A 21,181-nucleotide genomic window follows, 5' to 3' on the forward strand; every position below is an offset into this window, starting at 1 on the left:
ATCATTTCTATCGCATGAATTTTCTCTGATCTTATTGGTATTAAGAGTTTCGGCGAAGTACGGCGGATTTTGTGCATGCCAAGTGGAGATCTTGTTATCTCATTCCAAAGCGCTGAAGTCGCCGATACGGTTTGTCGCGTACGCGCCAAAGTGTTCATCAATGGCGTTGGAAGCGTTCGCCTTTCTTGGACCACAGAGAAGAAATGATAAAACCTTTTGATATATCTATTCGCTTTTTTTTTCTTCTTTAGTCGTTTTCATCTTGCCTATTACTATTAATCTTTCAGCAATCACCTATTTCTAATCACCACCCTTTCTCAATTTATCTCTTAATGACGCCTATTTTTTTGACTTTCAGCGTAAGGCGGTTTACACATTTCATGAATAAGTATTTTTTTTTATTAACAGTTGTTGTTACGACGACCCCATTTATGCCCTCCAACTTCACGTCTCTATATTCCGCATGGTATTCCTCTTCGTTCTTTGCCAGGTGTATATGCGGTATGTTTTTTCTTCCTTCGTTCACAATTAAACTCATATTATCTGCTCAGCGTCTTCCCCTTCACCCTTTAGTGTGTGACACATGTAATGTTGTTGTTGTTTTCATTCAACCACTTCTCTTCACCCACCTTTTTCTTTTATACCCACTTTTTGCGCCACCGCCTTGTAGCCATATGTGTTCTAATGCCATCGTCTACCTTATCTTATAGTGCACCCCTTGTTTCGATCCCGTCCCCCTTGTGCCCTTAATATGCATACTTAATATATCCATCCGTATGATGCGCCAGACAAAATTTGAATGGAACTGGGAAGAGCTATACAAAGGGTGCTATCGAAAAAGAAGCATACTTTAAAAGTTTTCTTACTGACGATTTTTATAAAAATATGTTGTCCCCAAGAATGAGATGATGATGACGACGACGACGACGATAATCTAAAGTGTAATTATGGAACAAAATGAAAGAAGAAAAGGTAAACAAACGGTCTAAAAGACTTAACGTTCAAGATAGAAATTAACAAAATTAAGACGAAAGAATTAAAAAAGAACGAAAGAATTTTTTTTTCTTCTTACTATGTAGTATGTAACATGGCCCGCTACCATGAGCCAGTTGATTCAAGTTTCCTCAGCGTCTGGCATGGTTATTCCATTTAGAACCATTTACAGCTTGAGAATTCCAGTAGTGAGTGTTAGCTCCTTCCGTATTTGCAGCAAAATGTGCATGACCGCGTCCGTTCCGATTGTTGAAAGTACGTGAAGAACGATTCATGCTTTGATGATCTTTATGGTACCCCTGCTTCCTCTCAGCCGCTGTTGACACACCTACCCCAGCGTCGGACCGGCCACTAGCTGACGGACCGGCATTGGAATTAAAAGTCGATCGACCGGCGAAGCTAGGAGGCATATGTACAAAAGGGGGATGCGCAGAACTCCAATATGGCCGAGGCGGGTTATTAGTTGGTTGGGGTCCCGGTCCCGCAAGAGTTTGCGTTTGCGGCCAGGTCGATGATGTATTGGTAGAATGCGTTGACGAGTTACTTCCAGTATTTTGGCCCGACATGTACTGATCCAGTGCGTCAGGTGCATACACTGCAATCAAGGCACCGTGGTCGTGTTGAATAAACCCCGATGGCGCCAAGGGAACAGAGGGAAATTGAGACAACTGAGGGGCCGGACCAGGTGCCGAGGAACATCGTTCGGGTGCAGATGGGCCATATGGAGTATAAGCCTGCGAAAGGTTTAATGGACATCACAACTGAATAGAAAGAAGTCATTGAACACACGTTATAGATCACGCCGTGCCATGGAAGACCTCCCGCCGGAAAGCTATTGGTGTCAGAGCTTGGTGGATGCAATGGTGGTGGAGGTATCGGGTACCCAGGGTATGGGCCATAGAATGGCATTGGGTACTGCCCGGGCTGAGGATATGGCTGTATCCAAGGCATCGGATAAAAACCTGGGATTTGATAGGGCATCGCAGGTGGTGCCAAAGACGGTGCAATGGATCCACCCGACTCACTTGACTTTGGCGAAAATTCTGCCATGGGTGCATCATACCACTCACGGTATTTTTCCCCTTCCACATTTTGCAACACCCGCGCCACCGGTGACTCCCGTTGTGGCCCATCAGGTGCAACCGGCTCATCCTGAGCACTGTCAGTTCCATTGAGCTCAAATTCTCCCAACGGAACAGTCTCGATGATCTCTCCCTTGACATCCGTGATATCTGGGCTGTTATGATCTACAAGAGGGTCGTCCCGCTTCGGGGTATCCTGAATTGTATGTTGTGTAAGGTTGAGTTTGCGGGGAGGATAATGGTTAGAAGTGCGACCTCGGCCTCGGCCGTACTTCCATGGGCTGCGCGGCGGGTTAATATCTCTAAGCTGTACCTTGAGGGCACGGCCCGCGTAGACGCGATTGTGCTGATCAATCAGTCAGCGAAATAGTCGGGAACGACTGATGAATTAAGAACCTCTTCTAGGATCGCCTGGGTAGGTGATTTCGTGTTGTTGTACCTCACAAAAGCGAAGGCGGTACTACCGTTAGCTACTCTAGTGATCAGCAGAACGGTGTCGAAATATTTTAAGAGACTCACGCGGCCGAACCATCTTGACATCTACTAGGCCATCGAACCTAGCAAAAACAGAATGCAATTTCCCTAATGACCATGCCTCTGGTCCGTATAGCTCCAAACCGCCAACGAATAAAGTCGTAGGATCATTTTCTCTATCATTGCCGTGCTCACGAACTAGTTTACGGGCAAAGGGTGCTCCGTTATGTGCTGGGTTGCTTGGCGTGACAGGGGTGCGAGGCAAAGTCGTTCTCGGCGTTGGGGGAGACATCGCCAGGCCGGGTACAGCTACCTCGTCAGCCGGAACCGGGCGTGAAGAAATTTCAAGCTTTTGCAGAGAAAACCTCTCTGGTGGTGATCGGGAAGCTATGATAGATGGCGGGCTGCCCCACTACGTCAGAAAATTAACGAACGAAATTAGATTTGAAATCCACAAACCTAAGATCTTTTTCGAGTTGGCGGCAGTCCTCCCAAGTATTCCAATCAAGTTTCGGATCGTAATCGGATTGGGTGCATGAGATAGAATCGGTCCTTTTCGCCCAGTCGATTCCAGCGACAAGCAATGGGTTGAATTGGTGATCAATAGCCTCCGGTAAGGAAGCACTGGCGCCGACTACGTCAGACGTTTCCTTTAAGGCACCGGAGGGAGCTATGGGGTTCTCCCAGGTTTGTATTACATCTGTGTTGAAACCTAACTCTGGCTTATGGATTATATGGCCATCTCTGTCGATGTCCTGGACAACTTGTAGCTGCTTATCGGTTACTACGCTATCCGAGCCCGGAAGATGGATAGCACCGGATGAATCGTAAGTTTGCAAGCAGCCCGCGCTGGTTATAGTACGCGGAATGTATTGTAATGTGCGTTGATAGCCAGGGAACCGGTAGCGATGATCACCGTGTCGAGTATGCGAATTATGGGCCCATGACACGGATAAGTAAGGAACCCTCCGCAAGACCTAGTTCAGGAAGGTTGAATCTCTGAAGATAGATGCTAAGACTCACTTACCATCAAAGCAGTGACACAATCATCGCGGTGCTCCCACTTGATCTCCCAGCAGGCAGTATCCATACAATCGCTACGCGGGGAATTATGAGGAAGGGGATAACATTCCGGGTTAATGATACCGTCATCAGGAACTGTGAGTGTGTCAGCAGTGTCGGGGCGTAGTCGACTAGACTTACCTCTTACGAGCTCAGGGGACCCCGTCAATGTGGAAACCTGTTCGAGAGGACCAAAGTACCTCGCAAGTTTGACAATTGTCTGTTAAGATAGGTTATATATTCAGCCTCCGTCTCCGCCTGTTGGGGTTAACAAACCTCGGAATCAAATGTCAAAGGCTGCAAATAAATGGCATCTTCTGTTTCATGAGCGACGCCCTCTTTCACAAGAGCCTCGGAAAATCGTTCCGCATCCATAGCTTCCATGTTGTAAAGGATGCGATGATATCTGTTATAACGGTTCGAATACGCGTATACGCGTCTGAATAGTCCACTCACTTGGATATTTTCGGCTTCCAGATTCGCATCGCATGGGGAAGCTCGAGCCGCAGAAGTCCACCTGCCACTCGCGGGGGCAACCTTCCAATTTCATGAGGTGGAATGAGACGGGATGGAGCTCTGCGTTGTATTCATTGATTTTGCCCAAAAGTAACGCATGATTGACGGATGGGCTCACTTGTAGGAGATCAGAAGCGTCCTGAACGCTCTTGCTGGTTCGTAACGCAAAGTGCGACCTAAGAATGGCTTCGGGGGACCTGTCTGTAGACTTTTGAGAAAGGAGGACGCAGCCTCGGCGTCCTAGGCGGAGAGCGAATAAATCTTCTGGACGTCACTGAGGATAAAAGAAGACGAACTGCACACTGCACAAAGGCGCATACACCGCCTTTCGAATCGCGGATCACTTTGATGCTTTTGATCTCTGCATATTCCGATAGGTGGTCAGTCAACAGGCGAGTAAGTTCTGCTTGGTCGACGCTGGCGGGAAGACTTTTGGTTGCAGGCTGTTTAGACCCAACACAAAAAGGGCGGGGAGCGATACGGACCTTCCAACAAACACGCTCGCATCGTGCGGCAGCTTGGTATCACTACGTTCTGTCGAACCTTCTGGAGACGCATTGATATCTTGGAAAGCTTGCTGTTCCCTGTATCGATCAATCTCTGGAGAGACGGGAGGTGATGTAGGGAGAGTATCGTATCGGGTACCCCACGCGCGTGTTGGGTTGGGTTGTTTAGGAGGCATACCCTCTAGTTGAATGATAGATATGTGCTAGCGGATGGTCGTAGTAAAAGAAAGGTTTATGAGGATATGTGGTTGGGCTTGTTGCGAGAACAAAAGATTGTTAAGACGGAAATAGAAAACCGACACTCCAAGACCGGAGAAAACCGCAAGCTCGAGAGCAGTAGGTCGTTTATCCACATTTATACATTTTTGTTGGCGATCCGATGCTTAAGGCAGACACATACACAGGTCCCGCAGAGTTCGGGCGACGCATTTCCAATTAGTGAAGATTTTGAGCATTTTTAAGAATGGCAACAGAAAGAAAATAGACAAGCAGATCCATCGTTCCTGACGCGAATCGGGATACACGTTTAATCGTGACCACGACATTTCCACCGACGTACTAGGCTAGCTCAAGAAAGGCAGAAGTCCTTCTTTATCAATGTCCAGCTTCCTGTCATGTCAGAAGCAACCTGACCATCGCGTCGACAGGCCTCTAGTTTGAAGCCAAAGCCCGATTTTGGACCGACGTTTAGGAGGATCATGATATAGGCGAACAACATCGCACCCTCCAAAGTTGGCGCAACCAAAAATTGAAGCAAAGCAGTATCCTCGAAGCCAACCAGCCTGATTATCGCAGGGAAAGAAACGCTACGATTTGAGGGCTTGCACGGTTCGCCTATCCCCAAATGACAACACCCGCAAGGAAAACACTCAAACATCAGACAGCTATCCAGAAAAGTATATATGAGTACTAGACATCCAAGTTCTTCTAAGTGTTTCCACAGGCCTTCTTTCCGTAAAGGACATGTCGGGTCCGAAAAAAGCAAAGCGAGAGCGATGATGCAAGCGACCGAAGAACCAGCCAGATCTTTCGAAGCTGCGCTCGGCACCCGCGGAGGGCCAGCCGAGACATCGAGATTCAGTTCCTCTCTTGAGAATTGTTACGTAGGATAAGTCACTTGGGTGCCAATGATCCCATTCCGACGTTGAATCACAGCTACACTGCAACCTCCATCGCGTGTTTTTCGTTTTGATATGCCAATTATATTTTGAAGAATATTATGCAGCAGTACGCCATTTTTCAAGAAAGCAACCCTTGGTCAGGTGAATCGTCCACATGCATAGAGCCTTCCGATCCTTCGACTGTGTCAGTCCAGCTTTTCCCCAGGGAGTGGCGCATCAGAGGAATTCGTCATTCGGATTGAAAGAACTCTTCGCAATTTGTCCTGACAGAAGTGGCGGCTCAGAGGCGTTCAATGCTTTCAGAACGAAGCATGATTCCTCCAACGCCATATCGAGTCCTCGACTGCACATACGATTTTGAATATACAATGGCCATCTAGTCATCCTACACGCAGTCGCAGGATAGAGACGTATTCACGTTTTGGTACTGTGAAGAGAGCAAACGATGAAGAACGTGATAATGATAATGGTCCCAAGGCGCGGGCGCGCAAAGCGAAGCGGCGCATCATTGTTTGTGTTGCCAAATAAGTCCGTTTTTTGATTGACTGCTTTCAGTTTCCACTCCTTCACTGACAGTGTCTCCTCGAACAATCTTGACGTCAAGCACCCCAATATACCATGTCTGACGACGGATTTGATGGTGGAGCAGTTGCTGATGATTACGATTATGGAGGAGGGTGTGTCGGTTTCACCTATCTTCTAAACACATTTGAAGCTAACTAACACGTTTGTACCCGTTAGTTATCAGGAAGAGACATTTGTATGTCGCTCGATATATCGCCTGCTCCAAACGTAATAAACGTCGGACCAACAGGAGGAAAATTATGATATCTTAGGCCAGGAACAAGAAGGTGAAGGTGCAGAAGGCGAGGAAACACAGGCCAATGGTGTCAGTGGTGCAGAGGACCAACCTATGGCAAATGGCGAAGAGGTTGCACCAAATGTTGCAGTAACAACTGGCGAACGGCAACCAAACAAGGTTAGAGTAACGACACCCTACCTCACCAAATACGAAAGGGCGCGAATATTGGGAACACGAGCATTGCAAATAAGGTTGGTCAAGTTTTTCGCCGATACTTATGTTATTCACACTAACTTCATACAGCATGAATGCGCCTGTTCTGGTCCCATTAGACGGTGAAACTGACGCTCTCCAAATAGCAATCAAGGAGCTATCTCAACGCAAAATACCGCTCATCATCCGACGCTATCTTCCAGATGGAAGCTTCGAGGACTGGAGTGTTTCTGAGCTCATCACCGATTGAGTGTTGGATTTCTATACGCGTTTTTTGCACAATGTTTTACGATACTGATTGGACAAAAGTTCCAGCTGAAAAGTATATTCAATGTAATATTTGTGACTAGTTGCGCACGTTGGCGCATAATTCGATTTCGGCTTCAAAGAATTGTTTCGCCATGTAAAAAAGGGAAACAAAACGACGTGCAGGAAACTCATGTTCGGCTGAAAAATTGTCACTACACCAATCCGCGGATCTGATGGAGAACGAAGAAAAAGGACTTGATATGTAGGTGTTTGTAAATGCCTCGACCTTTAGAACTCAAACCACTAATTATGCTTAACCTCCTACGACATCCATCGAACGCAGGATTGAAGGTGGCGTCTGCTGTAAACAGAGAAGAGTCGTGGCCCACGAGGACGAGGAATCAGTTCAGCAATCATGCGCTCAGTAAATAGAAATTTTCAGGCATTTTCATGCTATGTTCGAGGCCTCGAATATAGCCTGAAAATTGTTCTACTTTCCGAACAGTGGCTGCGCAGGATCTCTGGCGATTTTCAGGTCAATTTCAGACATATTGAGAAATCATATTCACAGGCGATGTTCATGGCTTGTTCGTGTTTTGTTCAAGAGGCGTTCAGTCGCTTTCATGCTATGTTCATGCGTTGTTCATGGGATGTTCGGTTACCGTTCATTCTATGTTCATGTGTTGCTCATGGCTTGTTCAAGTATTAATCAGGTCAATTTCACTATTGCTCAGGCATCAGTAAGGAGCAGTCAGGCAAATTGCAGTCAATTCAAATACTAATTTAAACATGAAAAGATGATTCAAGACACCATCCTCGTCCCAAGGTTCAATGTGCCTCAACGTTCAGTCATGATTCAGGTGTTGATACTTTGAAGTCAACGACTGAGATGCGCTGCAGGATACGGTCGTTTGAACATCTAAACATATTTTACAAGGTTCCTTCTGAGTAACGAATTAACTAGAAAGAGTTCCATAGTACAGAACTCTACTATCGACGGTAACAATGGGAAAAAGGCTCAAGGATAATATAAACCAGAAAAACCAAATTATGGAATAACAACTTCAACAACATACTTCCGCGTTGTTCGCCGCTTTGCAGTCGATGCGGCCCTAGTATTTGATTTGGCAGTCGTGGCCCTACGAGCAGCCGGAGTGCGTTTGGTGAGAGGTTTGGTGATTTCCGGTTCGATGTCTCGCATCGATAAATCTATCAAAGACACGTCCATTGACTCTGAGGCCCCGGTAGCCTTAGTCTGGTTCGTACTTTCGGTGAATAGAAGCTTCCTCTCTGATGCGGGTAATGCATGTTTGGGTGATTTCGGTAGGCCGATTGACTGGCGTTTGGAAGGACTGGAATCAGTGCCATAATGACGAACACCCCGCTGACGCTTGCTGGGAGAAAGAGGTTGGGCCACCGTTTGCTCCAAAGGTAACTTGTTCTCATCCCGATGAAGGTCACCCTTCTTCCCAGTGGCTAAAGCATTCTTCAGACAAAACTTGCGAGTCGATGACATGATTCACATACCCTTTTTATTCTTGGCGATCTCTGTACCAGGTTTAACAACCTTGAACGGGCTTGCCATGGTCGTATCTCCACCGAGCGTTTGCTGTATCTCCCAATCCTGGGGTCTACTGGTTTTCCAGTCATCAAGCACTCTGGAGACCCAAACATCCGTTTCACCGACAACGTGATAGTCAATTACATCACTCCATTCTGATCCTGGAGCAGTCTTATTGACAAATATCACCTTAGGTTTCGGTCTTGAAGTCAATGTGCTGGTTGTAGTCCCGCTTTCTCGAACCGTCTTGGCAAAGTCTTTGACTAACTTCTTCAGTCCGTGCACCTTCATTGAAGTACCCATGATAATGAGCAAATCAGGCTTTCGTGCGGCGTCCGCTGTTTGAATAATACCAATATCGTCGCCCAGAGGATGAGGTTCATCATACAAGACGATTGCGGGCCTTAATTTCCCGACTGCAATGGGCCGGGCTGACCGCGCAACTCTAGCTTCAGCTAATTACAAGTTAGTAAGGTCAAAATAACATGCGGGGAATCGCTTACAGCGCACAAGACATTCCGGACAATCAGGAGCCGTCCCCTGACCGAACGCGTTCAAGTATTCTTCTGTGCAGGGATACTCGGCTGAGCAGGAGGCACATCGCACGCGGTGTATATCGCCATGCAATTGGATATTGCGAACATCCTTGGTCTTCAGCTTCGTTTTCCCTTTCCCCGTCGCTTTGGCAGCCTCAGAACCCGTCCCAAGGAGGCCGACTTTCTCTTCTAGCCCGTCGATATTTTGTGTATACGAGCGCAAAAGCTTTCTTTTCGCGTCTAGAGCCTTGATAAAATGGTGTGTCGGGGAGGGGGTAACAGCGTCGATGGAGCGTTTGAGTTCGGATATAAAAGTGTAGAACATAGCAGTCGAAATTGGATCGCGAAACAGCGACGCGTCAAATAAGTCCCGCCCTTTCATGACGACATCGGGATATTTCTGCTTGACTAGTGCATATAACCCATTTGAAGACCGAACATCCTAGAATCGACCAGGACAAATATTAGAAAGTTGTCCCCTCGAAAGAAACTCGACTTGCCGGTATGCCACAAGAACAAGAAATGCCAGCACCGGTCACTACCACGATCCGTTTGCTTTTATATACGGATTTCGAAAGTTCTGTTAAAATTCGTCTTGAGTGAATATCTGTCGCAGCAACTGAGATGTCGACCGTGATGACCATCACTGCGAGGACACGGCGGGGACAAGATACGTTTTCTATGACGATGAAAGTCGCCTCCAACGTTCTAATTTGAGCGCGTTGGATTCAACATCACTCGCGACTCATCACGTGGTTCTAGAAGGGGATGAATCAATGATCCCCTTTTTTCCATCCTCGGTTTGATTAGATTAGCTTGCACTCTATCGAGATTGATACTATGCCCACAGCGGCATCGAAGGAAATATTGTTCTGTGCATAAAAGTATTCTGATCACAACAACAGGGCTATATTCACCACAATCCAAGCAAATCCAAGTAATCCTTCGAAGTGATACGCACTTTCACCTTTGGAGGTTGTACAAGTAGAAACAGCGGTATCAAGCTTTATTGTACCGGTAATTGGAGGTTGTCTGTATGATTTTAGGAAGATAACCGTTTTCCCCCTGACTCATATGTTTCAACGTCGCTGTTCCAACTTTCCTGGCTGATACTTGAGTGGCTAAACCGTTTCGCATGCGTGATGTTTCCACAGATAATAATAATTAACGGTATCATTACTACCATGCTGGTAGCATTTTTAAAACTCAACATCCCGTTCACTATCCGCAGTGCGTTCATAATACCAAATATCACCACTCCTATTACAACTTGACGGGGTGACTGATTCGATAGTCTTGATACTTCCAAATTGTTCCTAGGATGATTATTATATCAAGTATTGTTCAGTGTAACAAGAACGAAATCACAACTTACAGTTCCAAAGACGTGGGTAAAGTACCACACTTCGGAAAGAACAGTGCCATTATGCGTGCATCCAAAGTAAGGGACAGCGCCGAGCTGTGATATAACAGCAGCCTCTAAGTCATCGAGCTTGTACATGGTCTTGTTAGAAGGAACGATATTTGCGCTGGATGCAAGTATCGTTGAGGAATCAGATGTGGGCTCCAAAAATCAAAACGGGGATTTACGCAGCAAGGAGCTTGAAGGTAGGGAAATTTTGGAAAAATCTGATGGCAGTCTCGAAAAAGTCGATCACTTCAACATGTTTCTGGTAGTCCTCTCCGTAGCAAGCAACATCAAAAGTCGAAGTGCATGTAGCATGCTTAGAAAACTAACAAAGAACTTAGCATTCTTCTCTAAACCGTATGTACGAATTCATAACTTACTTCATGAGCCCAGAAATCCGCGTTAGGTGTGCCCTGGGCGATCCAGTAGGTGTTCACTTGCGACGAACCATCAGAAAACACGATGTCTGTGATAATTTAAACATACTGTAATCCAGAAGTTTGTTCTTCCCAAATTGTTTGATAAAGACATCGACACCTGGTCCCTTGTAGACCGGGACGGGAACACCGTTGGGTAGGACGGCTGGATCAGGTGCGGGATCAAACTGTCTCGAGAAATCACAGTATTGTTCGAAGGAACTAAAATTATTTTCTTAATAAGATCACGTAGCTCAAACACCATGACACACACCCATCACAGTTATCGGGCCAAAGACCATGGAGGGTCCAACTATCTTTCGGCAGTTTCTGCCCCCTATTTTCAAGGCCTGTGTATGTGCTCCAGAACTGGGTGGAAAGAACAAGACCACCTGGTGTAGGCGAACAGCAGGTGTTTTCGATGGTGGTGGTATTCTCGCAGGAGAAAAAAGATTGCTCGCTGATGCACTTGGCGAGATTAGGATAGAACTGGGGGCTTTGATCGCAGTTCCCGAGGACAGAGCTGGCGAAAGAACTTGTGACCAGGAACAAAAAGGATGCAGTGCTTTGCGCCTTCATGATCTCGCTGGTTTAGTGGCAGAACTGGGAAAGAGCAGAGCGGGAAGTTTGGAGCATCGTCGGAAGTCTTATAGCTTCTCAACCTTATTGCGATCAATGATCAATTGACCACGTTGGTAACTCATCATCAAAGCAACGTTCGTTTGCATCAATCATTTCTTCATAATTGCGCCCTATTTGTACTGTGAGGACTACCACGCAAACTCATACGCAAACGTGGGATACACAAAAGTAGGAGCGCTAGCTGAAAATCACAGTTCGCCGAGTCACTCGTGCTTGATCAAAGAGTGTTTTGCAAGAGGATCTAGACGTCATTCCAACCACCCTCGTCCAATTTGTAGGAAGCTTCGCTTTCCGGTCTGTCAGGGCTATCGACTAGTTTGGCCACACGTTCCTCTGCACGACCTATTAAAGGAAAAGGCTGATAAGTTGCCCTGATCAGGAGGCGGGAAAGGAGACGCGGATCACACCTTTGCGTAAATAGAGCCGCGTAGCAGAAGCATGGGAAAGGATATGCCCACCAATAGGTTTCAACGCGCCTCCCGCAACAAAGGTCATGGTCGCGCCAGGGTCCGCTGATCAAGGATAAAGTTCGTGAATAAGATACTTTACGCAGAGACAATTTGGTTAGAACTACATTGCACTTGGTTGGTGAGAAGTATGGCAATCTAGTGGTCTGTAAGTGCAAACTTTAGCAATGTTACGGCCAAGCACTCACGTTATACTCTTCGGAAAGTTTTGTGAGTTTGGATAGCATCTAAACAACGAATCAACTTCCAACCACAATGGGAGCGTTCTGGATCTTAACCTGTGCTAGCTAGGGGCCAATTCTTTAGCAAAATGTGTACAAAAAGGAGTTGCGTAGCTACTTTTTGTTGCCTTTCACTAAGTTCTCCTCTGCCAGAGTAGTCCACGCGGAACAAAGCCATTATACTGTCCACAATCTTGAAGCGGTCAGCGGGTCAAACAAGCTTGGCACTGAAAAGTACCAAAAGTCGGTAATCCTTGTCCTCGGCGAAGCGTAAGGAGCACTCATTAATGAGTTCCATCTGTTCATCATGATCAGATGAATGTCAAATGACTGTTACGATAAGATGCACTTGGTGTTCACTATTGAATGCTCGGGCTGGAAACAGCACGTTAGTCAAGTATCATTGGAGACGGTAACACTGACCATAGAGAATGTTCTCCAGCGCCACAGCACCGTCGACACCAAACCTATCGGCTATGGCCTTGATGCGATCGGGACGAAAAGTTCCTTTTATGTTGTATCAAAATTGAATAGCCAACGAGCTGTTACAGCATCCAAACAGGCACTCACCTTCCGTATCAATATATGCAACCTTACGTTTGGAACAGCTGGGCATCAAGTATATTCAGTGAGTAACTAACTCACCTTTCCCGCCGCACCGCCCAGTTCAGGGGGCAATTGGGTTACCACACTCATTGTATGCGCCAACTGAGTCTTTCCTGTCCGAAATTCTCCATAAACTTTGTAGTAGGTTAGTAAATGTAGCTGTAAATCAGCATATGTGCTAGCCTTCAGATATTGACTGTGACATGAGCCCTCCTAAAAATGACGGGATTAATAAAGCGCAATACATTTGATGATAAGAAACCATAGCTCCAAGACCCAGCTCACCGCCCAGGATAGCATCAACAGATTTACTTCCCGTGCTGATAACGTGAACCCTTCTTCGTCGTTCCTGTATTTCCACCCCCGTGGCAAACGATGATCCCTTTTATCATGGTACTGAGTCCAATAGGAGAACGAAGAAAGAAGTAACCGACTAAGATTTTATGGACAGCTTCCTAATGAATGAAAGACAATTAACACCCTTCGTTGAGGGCATGAACATCGTAATGACCTTAATTTTCTCGACCTTTGCCTCGGACATTCCCTATTTGCATGTGAAGGTTATTCAGCCATCGAAAGTTACTGCGTATATGATCTCTGTCAAAACCTTGATTTTCAAAAGTTGCCGTCGAGTTGTCATATTGACTCCTGATATGGTGTTGATTGCAGCTGACTAGACGAACATAAGTAATGATAGTGGTGAATGGTTTGAACCTAATCACTTTGAGTTTGAGTATATCCTGTACGTTGATACCCTGTCAGATAATAATTTAAGCATATACGTTGGGACAAATGCTAGTGCCTTGCATGTTGCTGAAGCTCGTCAACGGAGTCGAAGAATGGTGTCTAAAGAAAACGAGATCGAGTTCAGAGTATTAGCCAACGTCCAGAAGCTCACATCGTCTTCTTCAAACACAGGGCTGGGAGCGCGCGAGACAACCGACGGAACAGAGGGCGCACGACGTGGTGGCATTGCGAGGGTAGTAGAAAGAAGAGGTTGTCGGAATGAAAGTTAAATAGAACCAGACTTTAACACACGTGAGCGCATATATCCAACGGTACGCAAAATTACAGCGGTAAACGGCGACCTATATAATACAAGAGAGGTGACGAACAAATTGCACGCATGCGATCGTAACACAAGAGTTCGAAAAAGAAACATACTAGTCGACAACCAAAGTACCCCGAGCTCTCCGGAGACGGTCTTCCAATCCCCCTTCACCGCTGTACACCTTCTTGTAGTCTGCACTCATGAATTTTCCGACACCACCAGACTTGGCAGATTTAGCACGTTGCTCTTCCTCCCTTGCTAATTCCGCCTTTTCTTGTTCCAATAACTCTGCCAATCGCTTCTTGCGCTCGTCTTGCATGCTTGAGGCGTTGGAAGTCATAGCGGCCAAGCGCGCAGCTCGTTCTTCTGCAGAAGTCTTTGTATCCTTTTCGGCCGTACTAGCTTGACGAGGAGGTGTACGAGACCGAAGAGGAGGAATAGGGTCTGAATGATGGCGTGGTGGGCGGAAGGCAGGACTCGAATTCCTCTCGCGCCTGCCATTGGCGTATTGGGGGCTTCTACTCCGATGATAGGCGCTTGACGAGGACCCGTGATTCCTCGCGCGATCTCTCCCTCTGTCGTCGCGTTCAATGTTGCGGCTATTACCTGCCCGACGCGGTTCCGGGCTGTACTGTCTGGATGGTCGATCCCTGCGGTCATTATAGGGAGGTGGACGATAGTAATCCCTGTCGCGACTCCTCGACCGTCGAGAATAAGGGCTGGGCGACCGCCTTGACTCGTAAGGGCTTCGTGAACGTGAGCGTCTTCGCTCGTGGGGGCTTAGCGATCGTGAACTCCTTTCACGACGATATTTTCGCTCGGCCTTGAGCCTCTTACGCTCTTCCTTCTCTCTTTTCCGCTCCTTCTTATCTTTCTCTGGCTTGATACCGTTTCTCTCCTGCATTGCCCGCAGGCGTAAGGGGTTGGCGAGGAGAGCTTGGTATGCAGCCTGCTCTTGCTGTTTTATGGCGAGCAATGGATCTTCTCGAATCTTGGCCGAAATATCGCGAACCGTGTTGGCATTTTGGACTGCGATAAAGTTTCTGTGGGACGCACCCAACTAGATTATAAGGTAAGGGAAATCGTATCAGTATCGAAGATGTTTGACACGCACCTTGGCATTTTCATCAGCAGTGAGCATTTTATCAACCCTCTTTTTCCCCAGTAGATAGTCCTCCAGATCGTTAGGATTTTGACTACTCCCCGTCGCTGGCGTTGAATACATCCATTCCAGCTTTTCCTGCCGTTTCTTCCCAGTTTGTTCTTCCTGCAGTCGCTGAAGCTCTTGTAGCTGACGCTCTTCCTCCTTTTCCTTTCGAAGCTGGTCAAGTTTCTTTTTCTCTTCGAGCTATGCGATGGAGTTAGCGAGAGTTGCGGGATGACTGAGGCTGGATGCCTACCGCTTTCTTTTCCTCGAGCCAAACCCGCTCCTGATTCTTTAACAGGAGCGGGTGCCAAGACTTTTTCATGTTCAAGTCTCCGCCACCCATTTTGAATAACTATGATAGGTGAGTGTGATAAGTAGTGTGGTGGTTGTGGTGGTTGTGAACTTGTGGCAGTGGTGCTACGAGTATGACTGTGTAAGCGGGGAGTCACGTGCGTGAGAGCAGAGCCTCATTGGGCGAGGGAACATCTGGCAGAAACACCGCCGGTGGGTGAATGGCCCAGCCAGCAGATCACCGAGACTATGGCGAACCACATCACTCGACTCTTGACGTTGATTCCCCGACAATTCCTGCGTTCGTTTCTTGACATTCTTCCTCCGACCCTGCTGACATGTTCCATGCCTATGGCAGACCGACGAGATCCATCTATGCTCTCACTCGCGAGGAGATAGCAAGGGGCCTTGCCAACCGTTTCGTTCATTCCCGCACTTACATCTTCCTATACCTTGGAATGGCTGCGCTTTCGGTGACGACGGTCGTCCTTAGTTTAACAGATGGGTGCCCTGGCCTCGCTTTCTATATTTTGGAAATAATAATCAATACTGCCATGATTCTGGAAGTGGGGATCCGCTTCGTGGCTCTTGGACGGGTGCGCATACTCGCTAATTTACTCGTGGAGTGGCTCATATGTGGGATACAGCAATTCTGGAAATCGCCATTTAATATTATGGACGTCATCCTTACTGCTTTTTGCGTGCTGACTCTTCTGGTGCTGGCGTTTGCAGAGTGCGGAGCCGGGAGCAAGGAAGAAGAAGTGTTCGATACCCTGCTTCTAGTTGCTCGAAATGTGCTTCAGTTTGGGAGACTGGCTTCGGTCATGCGTCAGTGAGTGGCAGTCTCCTCCAACAGCCGTGAATGACTGGATGCTAATGGAACTGGAGATCGGGCCAATCTATCTTCTCTCGACCCAAGCCGATTGACATCAATGCTGCCCGTCGTGCTGGGTTTGGAATGGAGTTGGACATCGAGAGTGATGGAGAAGACGAGTTGAGTCGTCCTCTCGTGTTCGATGTTGAGGCCAACGGGGAGGAAGATGCGTCCCGAAACCACCGATCCGACATGCCGTGGGCGAGTGAGGCGGCGCGGCATAGGGATTCAGAGGATGTGTGGGCAGCGATTGGCTAGAATCTAATGTGTTGTAAATATTCCATGGTTACATAGACCGGACGTCGGGCCACTGAATGGGGGTCAGTTCCTGGCAATTGACCTGGAAACTGACACGGCGGACATTTAACTGTCAAGTCGGCATCCGGCCTGGGATGTCAAGTGATCTGTCACCTTAGTGTCAAGTGACCTGTCAAGTCGGCATTGGCCCCACTCTGCGTCACATTTGTCACATGCCGCACGGCATGTCTTTCCTTATTTGGGCACGTTCCCGTCACCAGAATCTTCGGCTGTAACGGCATTCTGCTATTACGTGATATGTGACCGACTTGACAATCAACATGACAGGTGAGGTGACAGATCACTTGACATCCCAGGCCGGATGCCGACTTGACAGTTAAATGTCCGCCGTGTGAGGGACGGCGCGTAGATACGCGCGTGGGACAGCTCCACCTGACCAATCAGGGCAACAGCAACGACGAAATATGTTTTCTGTGATGGACTAGGATTCTCTCATGTCGGTCCTATAAGGAGCCCCTCTCCCGCTTTTGGCGATTCCCTCCCTCGTTTGCACGCCAATGTCCTCTGCTCTCCGTGCTGAGCAGCAGCCCCGCACCTGGTGGTCGCTCTCCCCCAAGTCCTCTAAACAGGAACTCAACCGCCCCTATCTTCCCCCGCTCCCCTCTAACCGCTACCATGGCTCCGACAGCACTCTCCCCTCTCCCTCCAAATCCCCCGCCAGAGGCTTTCCTTCGTTTGCGTCTATCATCGGCTTCAAGTCCAAGAAACACCCAGTACTCGCAATTCAAGACCCCCCTCCTTTGATCTCCTACCCTCCTTCTCGTGTCCGACGTGGAATCCCAGCTCAGCTTTCCCAACTCCAGAGTCCCACACTACCACTGTCTCCTGCAGATTCCAACGAACTTGTATCTTCCCCCGACCACGAACGACGTCAGTCACTGTTAACGTTGTCGGATACAGATCCATTTGCTGTTCGCGGAATCGCCGTCCACAGTCACTCCACTACTCATTCCAACAGCTCGTTTCTCGACGTGTCCAAACACGACAAACACTCCTTTTATGCGAGGGCTTCCTCCTCCTCCTCCTCTTCAAATTCACATTCACCTCACGACTCTCATGCTTCCAACTCTCTCAGGGCCCAGAATCCAAATTCCCATCAAAAAACTCTGTCCGCTTCGTAAGCTCGAGCTTTTACCGTAAGGTTACGATAACTAATTCTAGCGCAAGTAAATCGTTGAGTAATCTTCACAAAAATGCCAAGCAAGCCGACTCCGAACTCCATGGAACCCGAAGCCAACCCAATTCACGGCCTCCCACTAGGTCCAGGGGCATGACACAGAGCTCACCCAAGCCGCCATCTCTGCAGGAAGGCTATATTAAGCCGAGATCAAGGTGCCCTTCTTCTCCAGCAGGCCCACCAGCCGCGGGACCCGGCCCAGCATTACTCGCCTCGGTTCCTTTGGATCCTCACACTCGCCCCTCTAGTCGACCTTCATCCGCGGGCCATACATCTCCTCCATCAACAGTACCCATAATGAGAATACAAACGATCTCACGTCAAACATCCTTCCAGCGTTTTCAACCACCGACTGCACCCCCGACATTCGAATTACCTCCTCCTCCAAAGGTGTTAGAGGAACCTGCATTTGAGAACGACTTTGACATTTCCCAGGCTTGCAACCAGTCTTTTTCGTCCTCAAATCTATCCTTTGATTCGTCGCTGTCCTTGAGCAGGGGATCCACAGGCAAGGAAACCTCGGACGGAGACAACTGGTCATTTGTCACCAATCTCAGGCCAGACTATGAATCCGAAATAAACCATCGTATGAAACCATCCCTGGATATTATAACTTCACCTCAACTTCTGAGAGCGCATTCACACCCTTCGCCCGATCAACGATTCCCGGCTGGTGCACCACTTGCGTCGGTATCGGAGCAGTCAGCTGCAGAGTCTCCACCCAAAGTCATCAAGAAGCAGAGATCTCACCACAGACTTGGTCTCCCTCCCATTTCATTGGGGTGTAAGAACAGGCAGGCGGCAAACGTGCCATCGTTACCTGTTCCAACCACCACGGAACAACGAAGGGGAGACCACTTCAATCACACCTCAACGTCGGTGATGCCTACTAGAAAGAGGGTCTTTTCTGGGTCAAGCATTCGCCGACCTTCAACTTCTTCTGGCATCCCAAGTTATGAAGATGATGCCCGCTCACTATTCAGTGTACGCTCTGATCATGAGATATTCACGAATGCTTCACCGTTCAAACCATGGCCAATCGACATGTCTGCGTCGGTGTCATGTTGGGATGATCAATCTCTCCTCAGCCCTGTCCGTTCAGAGTATACGCCTCAACAGATTATGTCTCCTGAAGATCAGGCTAAAGTTGAGGCGGAGCTCGACGACGCCTCCGCTGTGAGCGCGCTAACGCCTTCGACCTTCCCTCTATCTCCGGCTCGTTCACGGGCAACATCGATGTCAACTGTATTTTCTGACAGGGACAGCGAAATCATTCCTTCGAGCGTATTTTCAATGCCCATCTCCGAGTCTAAATCTATTAGATCTCCGCAGATTTCCACGAAATCCTTGATGGTTGAGTTCGGTGATGGAGTGGGGACAAGTGTTGGACGTCGTACGTCTCAAGCTAGACCAAAACCAATATATCAACCCTCCCGTAGACCTTCCACCGCGTCAGGAGTGTCTAGTGTTGGGTTTGTTTCCTCGAAACAGACTATACAGTCGGCGACGTCGGAATTTGACACATCCGTAACAGACACGTCTTCACAAGCTACTACAGCCATCACTCCCACCGCCTCTGTTTTCCCTCCCAGTATCAGACAACCTCAGAGAAAGGGCTCAGATGTCGGTAATAAACCCCTGGCTGTACAAGTTCAAAGCCTACCTCCACCACCTCGACCTCGAGCAAAAGCAGAGGTTGTCGTCAACACTCACGCACAATCGCAATCCCCCGTGAATTCTTCGCTTGAAGCTGGAGTCGAAACTTCAATCGGCATTGATTTCGGTCATCAGCGGCAAGGTCACGCAGTATCACCGTCAATCCAGTCAATGAACAGTAGCTTTTCGATACGCAGTGGGTCCTCTCAGAACAGAAGTCCTCGTATTCCGCATTTGCCACCTGTACCTCCTAAAGCTCCAACAAGGCCTGCACCTCTCAGTTCTCGGAGGACACGAGTTGGTGGCCAGCAGCCACCACCAGTTGCCATGAATAATGGAACTAAGCTATCGCGTCGGATTTCTCTTCAGAGAAAACCGTCGTTTTTAGACATCAGTGATAATGATGATGACGATGAAGTATCCGATGAGAATCTGAACTTGCGGCCGATCATGCGGATAAATAGGACACATTCAAGTGATAGTGCCAGTTTTTCACGAAGCACTTATTCGACTGCTTCGGTGGCTGAGAGTTTTTTAGAGTTTGGCAGGGACAGTTTTGATACTTCCAGTGATCAGGATCATTAGATCGAGAGGAGGTTGTTATTGAGTTCATATAGATGGAAGGGACCGAAGGGTCGTACAGTATGGATTAAAAAAGGAGGTTTTTAACTTTTTTTTATTTTCTATTATTTTTTTTTATTTGTTCTTGCCTCTTGCATATATTCGCATACCTTATGCCTCGACCAACCAACCCATCCGTTCGTTTTTTATTGCTATTTTTTATATACAAAGTTAAAGTATCTACTATAGTGTACTCGTGTGTCGCCGTTGGATGTTTTTTGGTGCTTCATGTTTTAGTAGCATGTTCGTCTGTTTTCAACCAATGGTTCAGTGCGTTGCTAGTTGTTCCCGAATTTCATGATTTTTGTCGATGCTCTGTTGCGTAAACAACTCTCCCCTTCCTTAGTAGTCTTAATGCGTAGTACAAGATTCATTCATGATTCAACTGTCTCTTCTGATTCGCTTTGGAGATCTTTAGTTAGAATAGTCAATAAGGTACATGTTAATCATCGTAGACAACAAATTGTTCCCTTCCAATTCATCGATGTGTTAGAAAGAAAATTGTGATAAGGATTTACTCACACGTAGTAAAACTCTGTGTGTAGTTCAAGTGCGAAGAGGACATGTGTACATCATGGCAACTTCAAGCTTGATTGATCATCAGATATCAAATGATCACGATGTATATACAGTGTACAGTCGAACCTGTGATAACCCATACCTGTCGGTGGACAGCCCAGGGTATGGGTTATCACAGGTTATGGGGTATTAAAGTTACCCTTTTAAAGACAAAATAATTGATTTATATCGGTTATACACTATTCTGGTAGTCATATAGAAGGCTTCGGGCCACTTCTTGGGGAAAATCTCGATGACTAGAGTGGGACTCCTGGGAGTAAGGCTTTGAGGCTCCTCCAGTAGTGTTTGGTAGGCGAATTATGACAAAATTGTCGTTTGCCTGGCAAATGGACTGTTAGGAGATAATTGGTGTATTTTCTAAGAAGTTATTAAGTGCTTTAATTCAATTTCCTCGGGCTCGCTCGACGCTCTCACTTATCAATGGTGCCCGCTATGTCACGTGACCCCACCAAACGTATGGCTGCGAAATGAATTGGAATGAATTTGTCGAAAGGTTTGTAGACCTTTTTTCAGGGTAGTGACCGTAATCGTAATTTGGGAAAGATTTTGGTCGAAATTTTCCCTTGATCTGTGTTCAAAAATAGTATTATGT

General features: G+C 47.4%; 7 protein-coding genes across 7 annotated transcripts; 3 read left to right on the forward strand and 4 right to left on the reverse strand.

Annotated features, from left to right (window-relative positions):
* Positions 1 to 1,124: 1,124 nt before the first annotated feature.
* AGABI2DRAFT_113810 (hypothetical protein) lies at positions 1,125 to 4,809 on the reverse strand (the record flags this gene model as incomplete). Its single annotated transcript, XM_006453987.1, has 12 exons — positions 1,125 to 1,727; positions 1,783 to 2,421; positions 2,472 to 2,545; positions 2,595 to 2,953; positions 3,009 to 3,526; positions 3,577 to 3,707; positions 3,753 to 3,831; positions 3,888 to 4,017; positions 4,068 to 4,187; positions 4,246 to 4,367; positions 4,424 to 4,556; positions 4,613 to 4,809. 12 exons carry the CDS (start codon positions 4,807 to 4,809, stop codon positions 1,125 to 1,127), a joined length of 3,105 nt encoding a protein of 1,034 aa, XP_006454050.1.
* A 1,858-nt stretch (positions 4,810 to 6,667) lies between these two features.
* AGABI2DRAFT_61363 (hypothetical protein) lies at positions 6,668 to 7,019 on the forward strand (the record flags this gene model as incomplete). The annotated part of the gene is made up of 2 exons (XM_006453988.1): positions 6,668 to 6,807; positions 6,860 to 7,019. 2 exons carry the CDS (start codon positions 6,668 to 6,670, stop codon positions 7,017 to 7,019), a joined length of 300 nt encoding a protein of 99 aa, XP_006454051.1.
* A 725-nt stretch (positions 7,020 to 7,744) lies between these two features.
* Positions 7,745 to 9,833, reverse strand: AGABI2DRAFT_189378 (hypothetical protein). Its single transcript, XM_006453989.1, has 4 exons — positions 9,616 to 9,833; positions 9,083 to 9,557; positions 8,546 to 9,034; positions 7,745 to 8,494 (listed from the first exon to the last, which is right to left on the reverse strand). The coding sequence occupies exons 1-4, from the start codon at positions 9,757 to 9,759 to the stop codon at positions 8,067 to 8,069; spliced, it is 1,536 nt and encodes a 511-aa protein (XP_006454052.1). The 5' UTR covers positions 9,760 to 9,833; the 3' UTR covers positions 7,745 to 8,066.
* Positions 9,834 to 10,256: 423 nt separating this feature from the next.
* On the reverse strand, positions 10,257 to 11,553 carry AGABI2DRAFT_213688 (ribonuclease T2). Its single transcript, XM_006453990.1, has 6 exons — positions 11,214 to 11,553; positions 11,010 to 11,161; positions 10,904 to 10,959; positions 10,706 to 10,848; positions 10,491 to 10,644; positions 10,257 to 10,431 (listed from the first exon to the last, which is right to left on the reverse strand). Exons 1-6 carry the CDS (start codon positions 11,516 to 11,518, stop codon positions 10,315 to 10,317), a joined length of 927 nt encoding a protein of 308 aa, XP_006454053.1. The 5' UTR covers positions 11,519 to 11,553; the 3' UTR covers positions 10,257 to 10,314.
* A 2,323-nt stretch (positions 11,554 to 13,876) lies between these two features.
* AGABI2DRAFT_213692 (hypothetical protein) lies at positions 13,877 to 15,462 on the reverse strand. The gene is made up of 3 exons (XM_006453991.1): positions 15,327 to 15,462; positions 15,041 to 15,274; positions 13,877 to 14,986 (listed from the first exon to the last, which is right to left on the reverse strand). Exons 1-3 carry the CDS (start codon positions 15,414 to 15,416, stop codon positions 14,039 to 14,041), a joined length of 1,272 nt encoding a protein of 423 aa, XP_006454054.1. The 5' UTR covers positions 15,417 to 15,462; the 3' UTR covers positions 13,877 to 14,038.
* A 240-nt stretch (positions 15,463 to 15,702) lies between these two features.
* Positions 15,703 to 16,496, forward strand: AGABI2DRAFT_140170 (hypothetical protein; the record flags this gene model as incomplete). Its single annotated transcript, XM_006453992.1, has 3 exons — positions 15,703 to 15,960; positions 16,012 to 16,196; positions 16,253 to 16,496. The coding sequence occupies 3 exons, from the start codon at positions 15,703 to 15,705 to the stop codon at positions 16,494 to 16,496; spliced, it is 687 nt and encodes a 228-aa protein (XP_006454055.1).
* Positions 16,497 to 17,053: 557 nt separating this feature from the next.
* AGABI2DRAFT_113817 (hypothetical protein) lies at positions 17,054 to 19,974 on the forward strand (the record flags this gene model as incomplete). Its single annotated transcript, XM_006453993.1, has 2 exons — positions 17,054 to 17,673; positions 17,724 to 19,974. 2 exons carry the CDS (start codon positions 17,054 to 17,056, stop codon positions 19,972 to 19,974), a joined length of 2,871 nt encoding a protein of 956 aa, XP_006454056.1.
* Between the last annotated feature and the right edge of the window lie 1,207 nt (positions 19,975 to 21,181).

This window comes from Agaricus bisporus, assembly GCF_000300575.1.
Source record: "Agaricus bisporus var. bisporus H97 unplaced genomic scaffold AGABI2scaffold_1, whole genome shotgun sequence".
NCBI lineage: Eukaryota > Fungi > Basidiomycota > Agaricomycetes > Agaricales > Agaricaceae > Agaricus > Agaricus bisporus.